This window comes from Polyodon spathula, chromosome 4, assembly GCF_017654505.1.
Source record: "Polyodon spathula isolate WHYD16114869_AA chromosome 4, ASM1765450v1, whole genome shotgun sequence".
Lineage (NCBI taxonomy): Eukaryota > Metazoa > Chordata > Actinopteri > Acipenseriformes > Polyodontidae > Polyodon > Polyodon spathula.
In genome coordinates this window covers 80,144,324-80,161,165 of record NC_054537.1, presented here as the reverse complement: position 1 = coordinate 80,161,165, position 16,842 = coordinate 80,144,324, and the positions used below count along the sequence as shown (strand labels likewise).

The window sequence follows — 16,842 nt, the reverse complement described above, 5'->3', positions numbered from 1 at the left end:
CTGAAAACTGTGGTGGAGATTTTGCAGATACTGGAAAAATCTGAGGAATTCCATGTAATTAATTACAATTTAATAAAACCTCAAAACTTGTTCATCACTAAACATCATTCCCTTGTTTGCCCCTTTTTTAACACAACCATTGAGTTCCAATCAATAATAATCTGACAGTGGGGTTTTCTTTTATCCTTTTGATGTAAAATCCTTTTGGACTCATATTGTGGTTTTCACTTTGCTCATTTCCATAGAAACACATTAATCTCCCAGTGTAGGCTACATCTCTGTTTATAAATCATCGTTGATGTCAGCGATTGATACTCGGTTCTCTAGATCAGGGCAAATTAAGGAAAGATAGCTTGTCTTGCTGTGAAATAAACACAGTTTTAATATAATTTAATACCCTGTGGCAAAAAAACATGCCCTTTCTCTTTTATAATTATTGTTTGAAATTCTGTAAGGCAAGTTTTGAGGATAATATTTTACAGTTTGATGTATTGACACTCCTGTACAGAAATTTCCACCGTTGTTATTGCCAGACTTTAACTTGTAATTCCCTGAAGACAAAGCCATATTTGTCAGAATCTGATGTTTGTGTTTATTTGGCTGCATTTTTTTTTTTTTTACATATTAGAAAACAAGGCATTTATTTTCTGAATGCCTTCTGTTCTCATGGACTTGTCGTACATGAGTAGTGCTGCTTATTCATCAAGCCCCTCATTACCATGTGGTTGCAGTTCCTGTTGTGCTGTTCTAAATTTAAAAGCTACTGACAAGCATGATGGAAGAGGCAACTTTAATCGCCTGCATGGGTCTCATTTAATATAAAACAACAGAAACCACGTTAAAACTGACTCCTTCAATGCTTCCTATTTTTTTTTTTTTTCCCCTACATTCTCTAGCCTTTTTGGAATTTTAGGACTGCAGACTATTTTCTTATATGGCAAAAGGCTCCAACACTGGAAAAAATAAATCCTGAGATTAGTTATGTTCATACATTTCATATTATAACACATGGCAACAGGCCACTAGACCAGAAAAAATAAATCTAGATTAGTTATGTTCATGCATTTCGTATTTATATTATATGTAATATTGTTTTTTGTATTTACACTGTAAAGCGGAGAGTAAGCTACATTCAAAACAAAGATATGGACAATACCAGAAAATTGAAACAAAGGTTTTAAAAGAGCAAGAACGTGAAAATACAAGAAGAAAAACACTTTTAAGAAGGCAGACTTGACAGATATTAGAAAATGTAAAGACGTGTATAACACTTTAAGTAGCAGTCAGTAAGCACTGTGTAATTGGCAATGTGCAGTTGTTACTGTACCATATCTAAACTGTTTAGCATTACTGTCCTTGTTTTCTAATGTGCAGTGGTTGGTTTTATTGGTGTTTTATGTATGAAATCAACTAAGTTTTAGTTCTCAAATGGAATATTAATTTATGTGCAAGTCGAGTTTTCACTTGACCGCTTACTGTATGTTTCTAAGAAGACTGCATTGTTTTCTTTGTTTACTTTCACACACATCTGTGTGATCAACATGTGAATGTCCCAGGACACCTTCTGATGCCGGTGCTAAACGGTCTACTCAAACCAAACATGAAATGTATTGAAAAGTGACTTTTAAACAGGGATTTGTGTTGGTTGTAATTTTTAAATATGGTTGCATACTAAAATAAACCAGTCCATATGTTAAATGTTTCAGCAGAGCAAAAATAACTTCACTGCAGATTGTTAGTTTAGTCCTGCATTCAACACCTAATTTAGAACAGGCATAACGTTGTAAAAAACAAACAGAAACATAAACCTTATTTAACGTTTTTGCTGATCCGCACACCAGAAGCGAGTGTCTTAACCACTGTACAAAGAAACTGCTGCATCACATACAGTAACACTGCCTGTTATACTTTTCAATATAGTTCAAGAAGCCACAGTACTTTAGTATTGCAGCATGTATTGCTGTGTTTAGTGCAGGTATCATGGTAACAACCTGTATCACAATATTTATCATCCTCGTAGTCCTTAATTATGACCTATTACAGAAGCCCTAAAGTTTAGTTAACTAATTTTGTGTTTCTGAGAGCTTCTAACTCTTGTGGTTGATGCAGTCATTTTATTTAGTCAGGCCTCCAGATATACAATTTTTGTACAGTCTTTAGGATTTCTAAATCTGATACTTTTGTTAAAATTGTTCATTTCAACACTACTTTAAAGTACACGCTCAACTAATTTGCAACCAGAAAGCTACTCTTACTGTTTTATACTATTACTATTTTATTTTATTTTTTTTCTTTACACACAACATATATTGGGGACATCTTCTGAAAGTCATCACAGAGCAACCAGTAATGAAGTCCATATTTGTTAGTACTGGCACTGCATTTTTGTCTTCCTTTGAGTGGCAGGCCTAGAACTCTCCAGATATTGCACCTGTTGCAAAAGTTTACTCACTGACAGGGCGCAGTAAGAACATAAGAACATAAGAAAGTTTACAAACGAGAGGAGGCCATTCGGCCCATCTTGCTCGTTTGGTTGTTAGTAGCTTATTGATCCCAAAATCTCATCAAGCAGCTTCTTGAAGGATCCCAGGGTGTCAGCTTCAACAACATTACTGGGGAGTTGATTCCAGACCCTCACAATTCTCTGTGTAAAAAAGTGTCTCCTATTTTCTGTTCTGAATGCCCCTTTTTCTAAACTCCATTTGTGACCCCTGGTCCTTGTTTCTTTTTTCAGGCTGAAAAAGTCCCTTGGGTCGACATTGTCAATACCTTTTAGAATTTTGAATGCTTGAATTAGGTCGCCACGTAGTCTTCTTTGTTCAAGACTGAACAGATTCAATTCTTTTAGCCTGTCTGCATATGACATGCCTTTTAAGCCCGGAATAATTCTGGTCGCTCTTCTTTGCACTCTTTCTAGAGCAGCAATATCTTTTTTTATAGCGAGGTGACCAGAACTGCACACAATATTCAAGATGAGGTCTTACAAGTGCATTGTACAGTTTTAACATTACTTCCCTTGATTTAAATTCAACACTTTTCACAATGTATCCGAGCATCTTGTTAGCCTTTTTTATAGCTTCCCCACATTGTCTAGATGAAGACATTTCTGAGTCAACAAAAACTCCTAGGTCTTTTTCATAGATTCCTTCTCCAATTTCAGTATCTCCCATATGATATTTATAATGTACATTTTTATTTCCTGCGTGCAGTACCTTACACTTTTCTCTATTAAATGTCATTTGCCATGTATCTGCCCAGTTCTGAATCTTGTCTAGATCATTTTGAATGACCTTTGCTGCTGCAACAGTGTTTGCCACTCCTCCTACTTTTGTGTCGTCTGCAAATTTAACAAGTTTGCTTACTATACCAGAATCTAAATCATTAATGTAGATTAGGAATAGCAGAGGACCTAATACTGATCCCTGTGGTACACCGCTGGTTACCACACTCCATTCTGAGGTTTTTCCTCTAATCAGTACTTTCTGTTTTCTACATGTTAACCACTCCCTAATCCATGTACATGTGTTTCCTTGAATCCCAACTGCGTTCAGTTTGAGAATTAATCTTTTGTGCGGGACTTTGTCAAAAGCTTTCTGGAAATCTAAATAAACCATGTCATATGCTTTGCAATTATCCATTATCGATGTTGCATCCTCAAAAAAATCAAGCAAGTTAGTTAGGCACGATCTTGCAAACGTAATACCGATCCACAAAAAGGGAAACAAAACTGAACCAGGTAACTACAGACCAGTAAGCCTGACTTCTATTATATGCAAACTTATGGAAACTATAATAAGATCCAAAATGGAAAATTACCTATATGGTAACAGGGTACTGGGAGACAGTCAACATGGTTTTAGGAAAGGGAGATCGTGTCTAACTAACTTGCTTGATTTTTTTGAGGATGCAACATCGATAATGGATAATTGCAAAGCATATGACATGGTTTATTTAGATTTCCAGAAAGCTTTTGACAAAGTCCCGCACAAAAGATTAATTCTCAAACTGAACGCAGTTGGGATTCAAGGAAACACATGTACATGGATTAGGGAGTGGTTAACATGTAGAAAACAGAAAGTACTGATTAGAGGAAAAACCTCAGAATGGAGTGTGGTAACCAGCGGTGTACCACAGGGATCAGTATTAGGTCCTCTGCTATTCCTAATCTACATTAATGATTTAGATTCTGGTATAGTAAGCAAACTTGTTAAATTTGCAGACGACACAAAAGTAGGAGGAGTGGCAAACACTGTTGCAGCAGCAAAGGTCATTCAAAATGATCTAGACAAGATTCAGAACTGGGCAGACACATGGCAAATGACATTTAATAGAGAAAAGTGTAAGGTACTGCACGCAGGAAATAAAAATGTACATTATAAATATCATATGGGAGATATTGAAATTGGAGAAGGAATCTATGAAAAAGACCTAGGAGTTTTTGTTGACTCAGAAATGTCTTCATCTAGACAATGTGGGGAAGCTATAAAAAAGGCTAACAAGATACTCGGATACATTGTGAAAAGTGTTGAATTTAAATCAAGGGAAGTAATGTTAAAACTGTACAATGCACTTGTAAGACCTCATCTTGAATATTGTGTGCAGTTCTGGTCACCTCGCTATAAAAAAGATATTGCTGCTCTAGAAAGAGTGCAAAGAAGAGCGACCAGAATTATTCCGGGCTTAAAAGGCATGTCATATGCAGACAGGCTAAAAGAATTGAATCTGTTCAGTCTTGAACAAAGAAGACTACGTGGCGACCTAATTCAAGCATTCAAAATTCTAAAAGGTATTGACAGTGTCGACGCAAGGGACTTTTTCAGCCTGAAAAAAGAAACAAGGACCAGGGGTCACAAATGGAGTTTAGAAAAAGGGGCATTCAGAACAGAAAATAGGCGACACTTTTTTACACAGAGAATTGTGAGGGTCTGGAATCAACTCCCCAGTAATGTTGTTGAAGCTGACACCCTGGGATCCTTCAAGAAGCTGCTTGATGAGATTTTGGGATCAATAAGCTACTAACAACCAAACGAGCAAGATGGGCCGAATGGCCTCCTCTCGTTTGTAAACTTTCTTATGTTCTTATGTTCTTATGTTCTTATGATCTCCCTTTCCTAAAACCATGTTGACTGTCTCCCAGTACCCTGTTACCATATAGGTAATTTTCCATTTTGGCTCTTATTATAGTTTCCATAAGTTTGCATATAATAGAAGTCAGGCTTACTGGTCTGTAGTTACCTGGATCAGTTTTGTTTCCCTTTTTGTGGATCGGTATTACGTTTGCAATTTTCCAGTCTGTCGGTACCACCCCTGTGTCAAGAGACTGCTGCATGATCTTGGTTAGCGGTTTGTAAATTACTTCTTTCATTTCTTTGAGTACTACTGGGAGGATCTCATCCGGCCCAGGGGATTTGTTTATTTTAAGAGCTCCTAGTCCCTTTAACACTTCTGCCTCAGTTATGCTAAAGTTATTTAAAACTGGATAGGAACTGGATGACATGTGGGGCATGTTGTCAGTATCTTCCTTTGTAAAAACTTGTGAAAAGTAATCATTTAACATATTTGCTATTTTTTTTTCTTCCTCTACGATTTTGCCATTTGTATCTCTTAAACATTTAATCTCCTCTTTGAATGTTCTCTTGCTGTTGTAATATTGGAAAAACATTTTGGAATTGGTTTTAGCTCCCTTAGCAATGTTCATTTCTATTTCTCTCTTGGCCTTTCTAACTTCCTTTTTGACTTGCATTTGCAGTTCTGTGTACTCTTTCTGTGTACTTTCTTTTTGGTCCTTTTTTAATGCTCTGTAAAGTGCCTTTTTTCGCTGAATATTTTTTTTAATTGATCTATTAAACCATTTTGGCAATTTAGTTTTACATTTAGATTTGTCTACTTTAGGGATATAATTGTTTTGCGCCTCTAGTACTACGTTTTTGAAGAACAACCATCCTTCTTCTGTGGGTGTTTTCTCTATTTTACTCCAATCTACTTCTGTTAGTCTCTGTTTCATACCTTCATAGTTTGCTTTTCTAAAATTGTAAACCTTAGCTTTAGTCTTTACTTTTGAGGATTTAAAAAACACTTCAAATGAGACCATGTTGTGGTCTGAGTTTGCCAGTGGTTCTCTGACCTCTGTTTTAGTTATTCTATCTTCGTTATTTGAAAAGACTAAATCAAGGCATGCCTCCCCTCTAGTGGGTGCCTTCACAAATTGTGTTAGGAAGCAGTCATTTGTCATTTCCACCATTTCTATTTCATCCTTCGCGCTACCCACCGGGTTTTCCCATTTTATTTGGGGGAAGTTGAAATCCCCCATTAGTATGGCTTCTCCTTTGCTACACACATTTCTAATGTCATTGTATAACAGATTATTTTGCTCACCGTCTGAATCTGGCGGTCTATAGCATGCTCCTATTATTATGCCTTTTGAATTTTTGTCTGTTATTCTGACCCATATTGATTCGGTTTTATTTTCTTTGTCCAGGTTTAACACCTGGGCTTCAAGACTGTTTCTTATGTATAGCGCTACCCCTCCTCCTCTTCTGTCCTGCCTGTCTTTCCTATACAGTGTATACCCACAAATATTATATTCGTCCCCATCACTCTCAGATAACCAACGTTTCTGTAACACCTATCACATCATAGTTACCTGTTAGTGCAGTAGCTTCAAGTTCTAGAATTTTGTTTCTGATACTTCTAGCATTTAGATAAATACATTTAATGGTTGTCTTACCTGAGTTGTTGTTCTTGTTTTGATGCGGTCTCCCTTCTGTTTTTTTGTTGATTTCTCCCCCCTTCCTTTCTAGTTTAAATGCTTCCGAACCTGCTCGAGGATCTTTTCTCCAAGTAGACTAGTTCCCTTGTTATTTAAATGCAGTCCATCCCGTCTATACAGATAGTCCTCGTTGTAGAAAGTGGTCCAATGATCAAGATAGGTGAAGCCTTCCCGTGTGCACCACGTCTTCAACCATTGGTTTTGATTTATTATTTCCAGCTGTCCATATGGTCCTTTGCAAGGTGCGGGTAGTATACCAGAAAATACCACAGTTTTGGTTTTGTCTTTTAATTTCCTTCCTAGCTCTCTGAATTTGTTTTGCAGGGATTTTGGTCTGTCTCTTCCAATGTTGTTTGTACCGATGTGGACGACTACTACCGGGTCGTCTCCTGTTCGTTCTAGGAGCCTGTCCACGTTTTCAGTGATGTGCTTGACCGAGGCTCCCGGAAGGCAGCACACTGTTGTAGTAAGGGGGTCCAAACTGCGAATTGAACTTGCTGTGTTTCTCAATATGGAGTCCCCAACAATCATGACCTCCCTTCTTTTTGCTGTCTGGTCACCACTGTCAATAGGGTCCTGGATGTTGTTCCTTTCATTCTCTTGTTGTTGGTTCTGCTCATCAAAATTCTGAAGTGACTCAAATCTGTTGGTTGTTTTGATTTCTGGTGGTTGTGTTTGACGAAGTTTCTTTTTTTCCCTGCTTCTGCCTACCTGAACCCAGCTGTTCTGACCTTCTATCTCCCTGGTGGCTTTCAGTCTGTTAGGGGTGATGCAGACTTCCATGAATTGTGGGTGTGCCAGTTCCTCAAGATCTTGTTGCTGTCTCACTTCTTCCAGCTCCATTTCTAGCATACTTACTAGTTTATGCAAATCCTGGATCGCGCGGCACTTTACGCACACTTGGTTTAGCTCCGCTGGGTTTTCTCGGATTTCCCACATCAAGCAGGTGTCACAGATTACTGGCTTGAAGACCATGTTGAGGTTTTTTTTTTTGAAGTTTAGTTTCTTCTGCAGCCGTCAACCTGCTTTCAAACTGCTTCGAAACTGCTCTGTACTTTTCCACGCCTGTACTTCTCCCACTCGCTGTCGCTTCCACTCGCTGTCGCTGGGAAGACTGCCTCGTTTAACTGCGTTGTTCTGCTGTGCTGTCGGCTCCTCCCCTCGCCCGTGTCTCAAAACGGCGCTGAATTTGAATCAGCTGCTCCGAGTTTCAGCTTGTTTGTTATCAGAAAAACACACGCGGCTGTGTTTCCCCAATGTCCTCTGTTTTCTGATTAAAGCAATTCAAGATGCAATTTCTCCTTTCTGCTTCGAAACTGCTCTGTACTTTTCCACGCCTGTACTTCTCCCACTCGCTGTCGCTTCCACTCGCTGTCGCTGGGAAGACGAAGTCAACTTTTCAATAAAATGTATTTAATTTGGTTTTCGTATGCCCTTTTCTTTTATTCATACCAATAATACATCTTCCTCCTGTCTTTGTGTCAAGGATTCTGATGGCGTCCCTCGAAAGGAAGCCACGTCTTTTCCGGCACACGTCTGCACCCGTCCTGCTAGAGTGGTGTCATCCACCTCCGAGGAGGAGGAGGCACTTACAGAGAAGTTCCTGAAAATCAACTGTAAATACATCACAGATGGCAAGGTATTTCCCATTGATTCCACCAGTATATTAGAAAGGCTAATCATTGAAGTATTTCAGTACAATACAGCCATTGTGACTTTTGATTTTATTAATATTTAAAAGAAAGACATTAGAAGAAGCCTAAAATAATATGAAATAAAAGTACCAGCACAGTGTGTTGGGATACAGTTTTTTTTTTAGGTCTGTAATTTCATCAAAATGACAGTCAGGTTTGTTTGTTTGTTTGTTTGTTTATTATTATTATAATAATAATAATAATAATAATAATAATAATAATAATAATAATAATAATACTAATTTCTTAGCAGATGCCCTTCTCCAGGGGGACTTACAATTGTTAAAAGATATCACATTATATCACGAGTCCAAAGCCCTAACTGCTACTCCCCAAGGTTTATCACAGCATGTGCTGAATTGTGTATTGAGAATATAATGTAGGATAACAATTCCAGTCAATTCCACTGTTGTAAAATATGTAATACTCAGACTGAATGTCTGAGCTTTTCAGATTGTCTCAGTGATGAGCTAGCCTGCATAATAGACATTGTATCAATATATTGTTGATGGTTGTAACATTTTGGTTGTGGTTTTATTTAAGGGGGCAGTCAGTGGGGTGCTTCTGGTGACTCCCAACAACATCATGTTTGATCCACATAAGACTGATCCCCTGGTCCAGGAACACGGCTGTGAGGAGTATGGCATCATGTGTCCCATTGAGGAAGTCATGACAGCTACCATGTACAAGGACATAGTGGACAGCAAAATCAAAGAATCATTGCCTCCGTAAGACTCTCTTTTCTACTACTATAACCTCCAACAGCTACTGGGACGTATGGGGTCTTAGGTGGTATGTTTATTTGCAGTTAAACATTTCTACTTTTTCTCAAGCAATCCCCAGCTGATATGCATAACCCTGGCAAGAGGCATATATGTTCTCATGCCAATCTTGCATTTTTTAGAAAGAACCCCTTATCAAATTCGGATATAAACTTGGAAAGGGCATTCTTTCATACAGGTTATTAAGAAAGGGGATATACTGCATTTTTTTTGTAAGGGGTGTGTATGTAACTGACGTTCTTGTTTTTCTCCTACAAATTAGGGTGGTCAAACATAATATTTGATTTCAACAAACAAAATCCAAAATAGATTATTATTATTTACCAAACTTAATTATTTTGCTTAACTTAAACTTATCTGTTATGAGTTAGTTTTAATCATGTACAATTTAGTTATATACCAAATTCAGCTACATTTTCTACCAGGTGGCCATATTATACCCCTTTCATACAGACAAGTTGTGACGGCTCAGAACCGGCACTGATGCAGCATTTTGGCCTGTGTGAATTGCCTATGCAGAGCAGAACCGTCATGTTTTACGCCGCCTCTGAACTACCTTGCAAGGTGGTTCAGAGACAGCACTGAAGCATTATAACTCCTGTGTGAAAGGCTGTTCCGGCACTGATGCGCTGTAGTGGGCGTGGATTGAAATTCAACATCCCACATGACTGTATACCAGACGTGTTGGGTATTTCTGTCGTCGGTGTTACACGCTTTCATTTTTTATTTTTTTTTTAATACAATGTCTGATCAAGAAAGAGGTAGCAATTGGAGACTGGAAGAAGTTAAGGAATTGTTAACTTTACAATTCTAGGAGTGACAACTACTAAACAGATGCAGCACTGAACTGTGCAGTAGAATTTGGGGGCACAGACCCTGTGCAAATCCAGTTAATGTGATCGCGGGACTTCTCGAGAATGCAGAGGAAACTCAAAGCAATCAACAGACTGTTTTTAAAACAGTCTGTTTTTATACACACACACACACACACACACACACACACACACACACACACACACACACACACACACACACACACACACACACACACACACACACACACACACACACACACACACACACACACACACACACACACACACACACACACACACACACACACACACACACACACACAGTGCCTTGCAAAAGTAATCAGACCGCTGACCAATTCTCTCATATTACTGAATTACAAATGGTACACTGAAATTTCGTTCTGTTTGATATTTTATTTTTAAACACTGAAACTCAGAATCAATTATTGTAAGGCGACATTGGTTTTATGTTGGGAAATATTTTTAAGAAAAATAAAAAACTGAAATATCTTGCTTGCATAAGTATTCAACCCCTGCGCTGTGGAAGCTCCCAGTTTGCACCGATGAAAGAAATTGCTCTAACGAGGACACAGTTACCTTACCATTGGCCTCCACCTGTGAACCATTAAAGTTGCTGTCACATTTTCTGGATAAAAACCTCACTGTTGAAGGATCATTGGTAAGGCTGTGAATCTGAAGGAAAATGAAGACCAAAGAGCATTCTACAGAAGTTAGAGATAAAGTAATACAAATGCATAGATTAGGGAAAGGGTACAAAAGAATATCCAAGTGTTTGGATATCCCAGTGAGCAAAATTGGATCAATAATCAGGAAGTGGAAGCTGCATCACACCACCCAGGCACTGCCAAGAAAAGGCTGTCCCTCAAAACTCAAACAAGAAGACGACTTGTGAGAGAAGCCACAGAGAGGCCAACATTCACTTTGAAGGAGCTACAGAGTCAACTGTATCAAGAGCTCTGCATAACACTGGTCTGTATGGGAGGGTGGCAAGAAAGAAGCTGTTACTCAAAAAGTACCATCTGAAAGCACGTCTGGAGTTTGCCTGAAAGCATGAGAGTGACCCAGCTGCGATGTGGGAAAGGGTTTTTTGGTCAGATGAGACCAAGATAGAGCTTTTTGGCCAAAACTCAAAGCGCTATGTGTGGCGCAAACATAACACTGCCCATGCCTCAAGACACACCATCCCTACAGTGAAGTATGGTAGTGGCAGCATCATGCTGTGGGGATGCCTCTCATCAGCAGGGACTGGGCATCTTGTTACAATTGAAGGAAGAATGGATGGAGCAAAATACAGGAAAATACGGCAAGAGAATCTGTTTCGGTTCACTAAAAAACTGAAGCTTAGGAGGAAATTCACCTTTCAGCAGGACAGTGATCTCAAGCACAAGGCCAAAGCAACATTGGAGTGGCTCAAGAACAAAAAGGTGAATGTCCTGCAGTGGCCCAGTCAAAGTCCTGATCTCAATCCCATTGAGAATCTGTGGCACTGTTTGAAAATTGCGGTCCACAAGCGTTGTCCAACCAACCTGAACAACCTGGAGCAAATCTGCCAAGAAGAATGGGCCAAAATCACTCCGACGCTGTGTGCAAAGCTGGTACATACTTATCCCAAAAGACTTTAAAGCTGTTATTGCAGTGAAAGGTGGCTCTACCAAATATTAATGTGTGGGGGTTGAATACTTATGCAAGCAAGATATTTCAGTTTTTTATTTTTCTTAAAAATATTTCCCAACATAAAACCAATGCCACCTTACAATAATTGATTTTGAGTTTAAGTGTTTTAAAATAAAATATCGAACAGAACGAAATTTCAATGTACCATTTGTAATTCAGTAATAGGAGAGAAGTGGCTCTACCAAATATTAATGTGTGGGGGTTGAATACTTATGCAAGGCAGTGTGTGTGTGTGTGTGTGTGTGTGTGTGTGTGTGAGTGTGTGTTGACAGTATATGCAATAGACAAGCCTACAATTTTTAATACACTTCATGTGGTGTAAGATGGCATAAAATTCTTTTTTTTTTTTTTTAGTGTCTTTTGTCGACCCTGATTGGTTTAGGTTTTGTAATCTGGTTAAAGGAAGGAAATGCGTTTTTTTTTTTTTTTTTTTTATGAACATCTCTATGTCGTCCGTACAAAAGCCTACACTGGCAGAAAGCTTAGACCGTCTACTTTTCATTTATTATACATCCAGTTCTTTTCATTGATGTTAACTTCACCTGTCACCTCTTTTGAGGTCCTCAATTGGCCTCTTTCCTCCTCAACCAGAGCCAGTTGCTACTTCTTTCTGCCTCCTCGGATAGCCTTCAGTATACGTGGTAATTCCTGTCCGCTGAATCCAGTATCGTTGAAAAGCCGGGTCAGGGAATGTACAATAGTTCCCAGACAACCCGTCTACTGGATAAACCCGGACTTTGCACACCTGCTGTTCCTCCTCAATAGTTAACTCATCATAAGAGTTTCTTCCTCACGTGTGCCTCATCCACTGAATCCTCTCTACCCGGAGAACACGACGTGCTGACTGACCACAGGAGAATATCAAGTTGAACGGTAGTTGTCGCAGTCTTGGGTGGGAAAGTAAGGCGCTGGTCAACATCTGCCTGCATTATCCAATCTCCAGTACCCTCCAAATGTCCCAAGCAGCTCTTCCTTCTAATAACCTTTTTTGTTGGTTCATGGGACAGAGGAATGTTGTTCTCTATGTGTGAGCTGTTGTAATATGTACTTTAATGAGGTTTAGTGTTTTTATGTCATGCTGACGTCCTCACCCTAAAAGCCTTATAAACTTAACAGCAACGGTTTTGAGCATGCTAATAGCTTGTGTTTCAGGATAATTATAACACACAGTAACCTCTTCTTGTGTATCTTTTTCTTTTTTTTACAGAGATTTAGAATATTTAATTTCTGGAAGAGACCCATGTCATGTAAAAAGAATAGCACGGAGCAACACTGATGAAATGGAGCTAAAGCTTCAGGAGAAAGCCAATGACAGCACCAGTACTGCACCGAGAAGCACAGAGGAGTCTTTGTCTGAAGATGTCTTTACAGAGTCGGAACTCTCGCCTATTCGAGAGGAGCTTGTTTCTTCTGACGAGCTCCGGCAAGACAAATCATCTGGAGCCTCTTCAGAATCCATACAAACCATAAACCAGATGGACGCAGAATGCTGCCTCGCATATGAGGCAGGAGATTCTACAAAATCAACTGCTGAAGAAGTATCTGCCAATGACAGTGGTTTTCTGAGTCACACAACAGAAGTGGAAAAAACAGAACTGGAATTGAAACAGGAGGAAAACCTGTCCCAGAGCCAAACTGTAGACCGATCTCCAGCAGGATCAAAAAGGCACGGTATGGGGCATGAAACAGGCACATCGACTAGCAAAGAGCAAGATTCCGCCTGTGAGGAGGATGCAGCAACACAATGCAAAGTGTCAGACTCTCAGTGTTCTAAGAACAAAGAGGAGGCAGAAAAGGGCAAGTTTATCAGCGAGCGCACGCGGGATACTGAGACTGAGGTGGAGGAGCTCAGAAAACTCTGGAAGAGTCACACTATGCAACAAACCAAGGAGCAAAGGGATAATGTACAGCAGACTCACATAGAAGTCAAGCATAGGCCAGGGGAAGCCGTAGAAGCACAAGGACCAGGAGAAGGTATCCCCCTTCTTTTTAAAAGAAAATAAATAAATTGACTTTATAATGCTTTTTAAATGTGTTTTTTTACAGCTGATCCCAATTAGCACAAATGTAGGATCGCAAACTGCTACGGTAGTCTATTGCTAATCAGGAACTATGAAACTAGGTCATGTTTTTATAGTACTGCAAATTAAACACAGGTTCATTAAGATACATCATAATGTTGTTTTAAAAGTTTTCAATTTCATAAAAAAAAAAAAAAAAAAAAAAAAAAAAAAAAAAACTTATTTTAAAGCATTGTAAACAGGCCCCAAACATACAATGGAGTTGTGTGCATGAAACTTTAAATCAAGCTTATTCTAAATTACTGTTGCGGAATCTAGAAATAATGATGCTGTTAAAACTTTCAGTTTTTGAGCCCCACACATCTTATAAACCGTTTTTAAGCTAAACTTTTTCAAGATATTATATGGCCACAATCATTTTTATTAAAGTTAAGTATTTTAATTAATTCATCTATTAATTTCAGGCCTTTTGGAATCACAAACATTCCCCTCAAACCCATTGTTACTTAAGCATTAGTGCTAGATAATTGACCACGGCAGTTAGGGGTTCTGATCTACACTTCTGATTGACAGTTAGGGGTTCTGATCTACACTTCTGATCGACAGTTTGGGGTTCTGATCTACACTTCTGATTGACAGTTAGGGGTTCTGATCTACAGGCAATGACTGCTGCAGAAGATATTAATGCTTTGTGTTTTTAGGTCATATTTTGGCCTTTTGGCTGGGATATTTTAGTCTGCTTGAAATGTATGTTGCCGTTTTAAAGCAAGTTTCAAGAAAGTCCTTTTAGATTTTAAAACTACTCATACTTCAGTCTTGCGACCACCAAGATCATGTTGGATTTCTCATGTGGTGTAGCATTATATTCAGGGGCGCTGGAACTAGGGGTGCGGTAGCGCCCCCTGGCTTTGCATGACTTCCATCATATACAGGGGTTACAGTTTTGTTCAATGGCTTTCACTACCCCCACTTTAAAAATGGTTCCAGTGCCACTGATTATATTTGGGTATTCTGGTAGGTGTTCCATATTTCAGTTATAAAACAAGTCTTTATAAACTACACAGGACATTAGTAGAACAGCAGAGTACATCTTGAGACCTTTTTGAGCTTTTAGTGTCCATACATGTTCAAAGTTTCACATTGCTAGCAGAGCTTCTGTGGAGCCATATTTTACAAAAAGTAAACGAACCAGATTGTGTGCGTACACATAGTGATCTCTATGGAAAGCCGTCTGGGTCAAAAACACGTTGTGCTGCTTCATGCGACAGAAAAAAGACAAGCACGTCATTCTGAAATGCCTCACTTAAACCGTGACCAACTTGCTGGAACTGTTGGAAATGTTGTGAATTGATTTGTATGTAGATTTTATATATTTTTTGTTGTGACTTTTATGTGGAATGTAGTAAATGAGAACCAACACAGTGATTTTTTTTTCACCTTTATTTTACAATACTATTTGCACGTTCGTTTTATTTGAAGTGTTTAAAGTTAAATTTCAGTTTTCCTTTGCTTGTACAGCTACAAAGACACAAGTAAACCTCATGTTATTACTTTAGAAAACCTGCCTATGGCCACTGTTTACTGCGAAGAAATGGCAATGACAAGGAATGAAAAATAAATAAATAAATAAATGAAATGCAGTATCAACTTCATGTACTATTTTTTTCAGGAATAAACAAAGCAAAGTTTAACGTGAACTGCTATTTGGCATCCTTTTGTTTTGTAGTTAATTCACTGGGGTGAAGTAAGGCCTACACAACGTATGCTTTACTCCTGGGATATTTTTCTACTTTAATGTGTTACATATTGTAACGTCTTACTGTAAAATAAAGGTACACACAAAGGGACCACCTCCCCCTGCCCCTGCTGCTATGCTGTCTCTGCCTGTGTTCTGAGTAATATAATGGCTTTTATTACTTTTTGAAAACAAAACTATTTCAATTATGAGCGAATATCCGAACATGAAAGTCCATTGTACGACTCGGCACTAATATTTAGCATGGGCTTGATGCTCACATTGCTGGCAGATTTATTATTTTATTATATTATTTCAAAAAGATAAATGGCTGACTTAAAAATACCTTTCTGTATTGCCATATGGAACAGTCTTACTAGAAGATGGATACAAATAGAAGTTTGTCAAACTGTATGCAATACTGTAGAGACTGCACATAGTTTAGCTGATCATAATTTACGTAGAACGCACATCTGTTCCATCAGTCGTGTGCTATCTAGGTGGATGTAAACCTACACAATTCCATTAGTGAGTGTACATAAAGTCTACCATTATTAGGATAAAGTGTGCAATATTTACAGCAGAAATGCTTTACTTTCTAGGTAGCTAAATATTTTTCTGTTCAAAGTTGAAAGATCGTGGGTTTTTCTGAAAGCACCAACTATGCTGATTTAGATCATTTTTAAAAATATGTTTGTTTTACTAATAGTCAAATAGCAGTTCCATGTGGATAAGATTGTGGCTTTCTGCCAGTGGAGTAATGTTATTAGAGCTAGGCAATACAATTTGCTTAGGGTGCAAGTACTTCTACTTAGGTTACTGTATATAAAAAGCATTCTTGCATGATACGAACTGTATACTTTATTGAACTGTTTAGTGTTTACAACCAATTCACATGTTACTGTTCCTGTCTACTGCACTACGCAAACCTCTGCTATTCTTTTTCATTATCGTTTTTCAACATAATCGTCCTTGATCTTTAATATTTTTATTCCTATGGGCTGGATATTTTGCCAGTAGGTCATGCAGTTGCGCACATTCAACTAAATATTATGAGCAGGAACTTGGGATCAACTGGGACAGATAAACACCATATCTCCTGGTGCGTATGTTCAGAGAAAAGCTCTCCGTACAACCATGCATCTACTGGTTTTCTGTTTTCCAACTAGTGTGATAGTAATTGCTATTGTTGTAAACACTGCTGTGTTGTGTATTTCTTATATATTGTATAGTCTTGAAATCTTCACTTCAAATCAGGTTGGGGTGCAGATTAGAAAAGGCTTACTCCTCCTTGTTTGAACAATAGGCTTAAAACAACTAATGTGTTAGTT

At 38.4% G+C, this 16,842-nt stretch overlaps 1 protein-coding gene across 7 annotated transcripts in view; it reads left to right on the top strand.

Annotated features, from left to right (window-relative positions):
- LOC121314919 (oxidation resistance protein 1-like) overlaps positions 1 to 16,842 on the top strand; it is a 143,841-nt gene that overhangs the window by 102,110 nt on the left and 24,889 nt on the right. For all 7 annotated transcript variants that reach the window (XM_041248669.1, XM_041248666.1, XM_041248671.1 and 4 more), the window contains 3 exons: positions 8,256 to 8,408; positions 9,007 to 9,191; positions 12,963 to 13,729. In XM_041248669.1, coding sequence (XP_041104603.1) covers positions 8,256 to 8,408; positions 9,007 to 9,191; positions 12,963 to 13,729 — 1,105 coding nt within the window. The remainder of the gene's footprint in view (positions 1 to 8,255; positions 8,409 to 9,006; positions 9,192 to 12,962; positions 13,730 to 16,842) is intronic.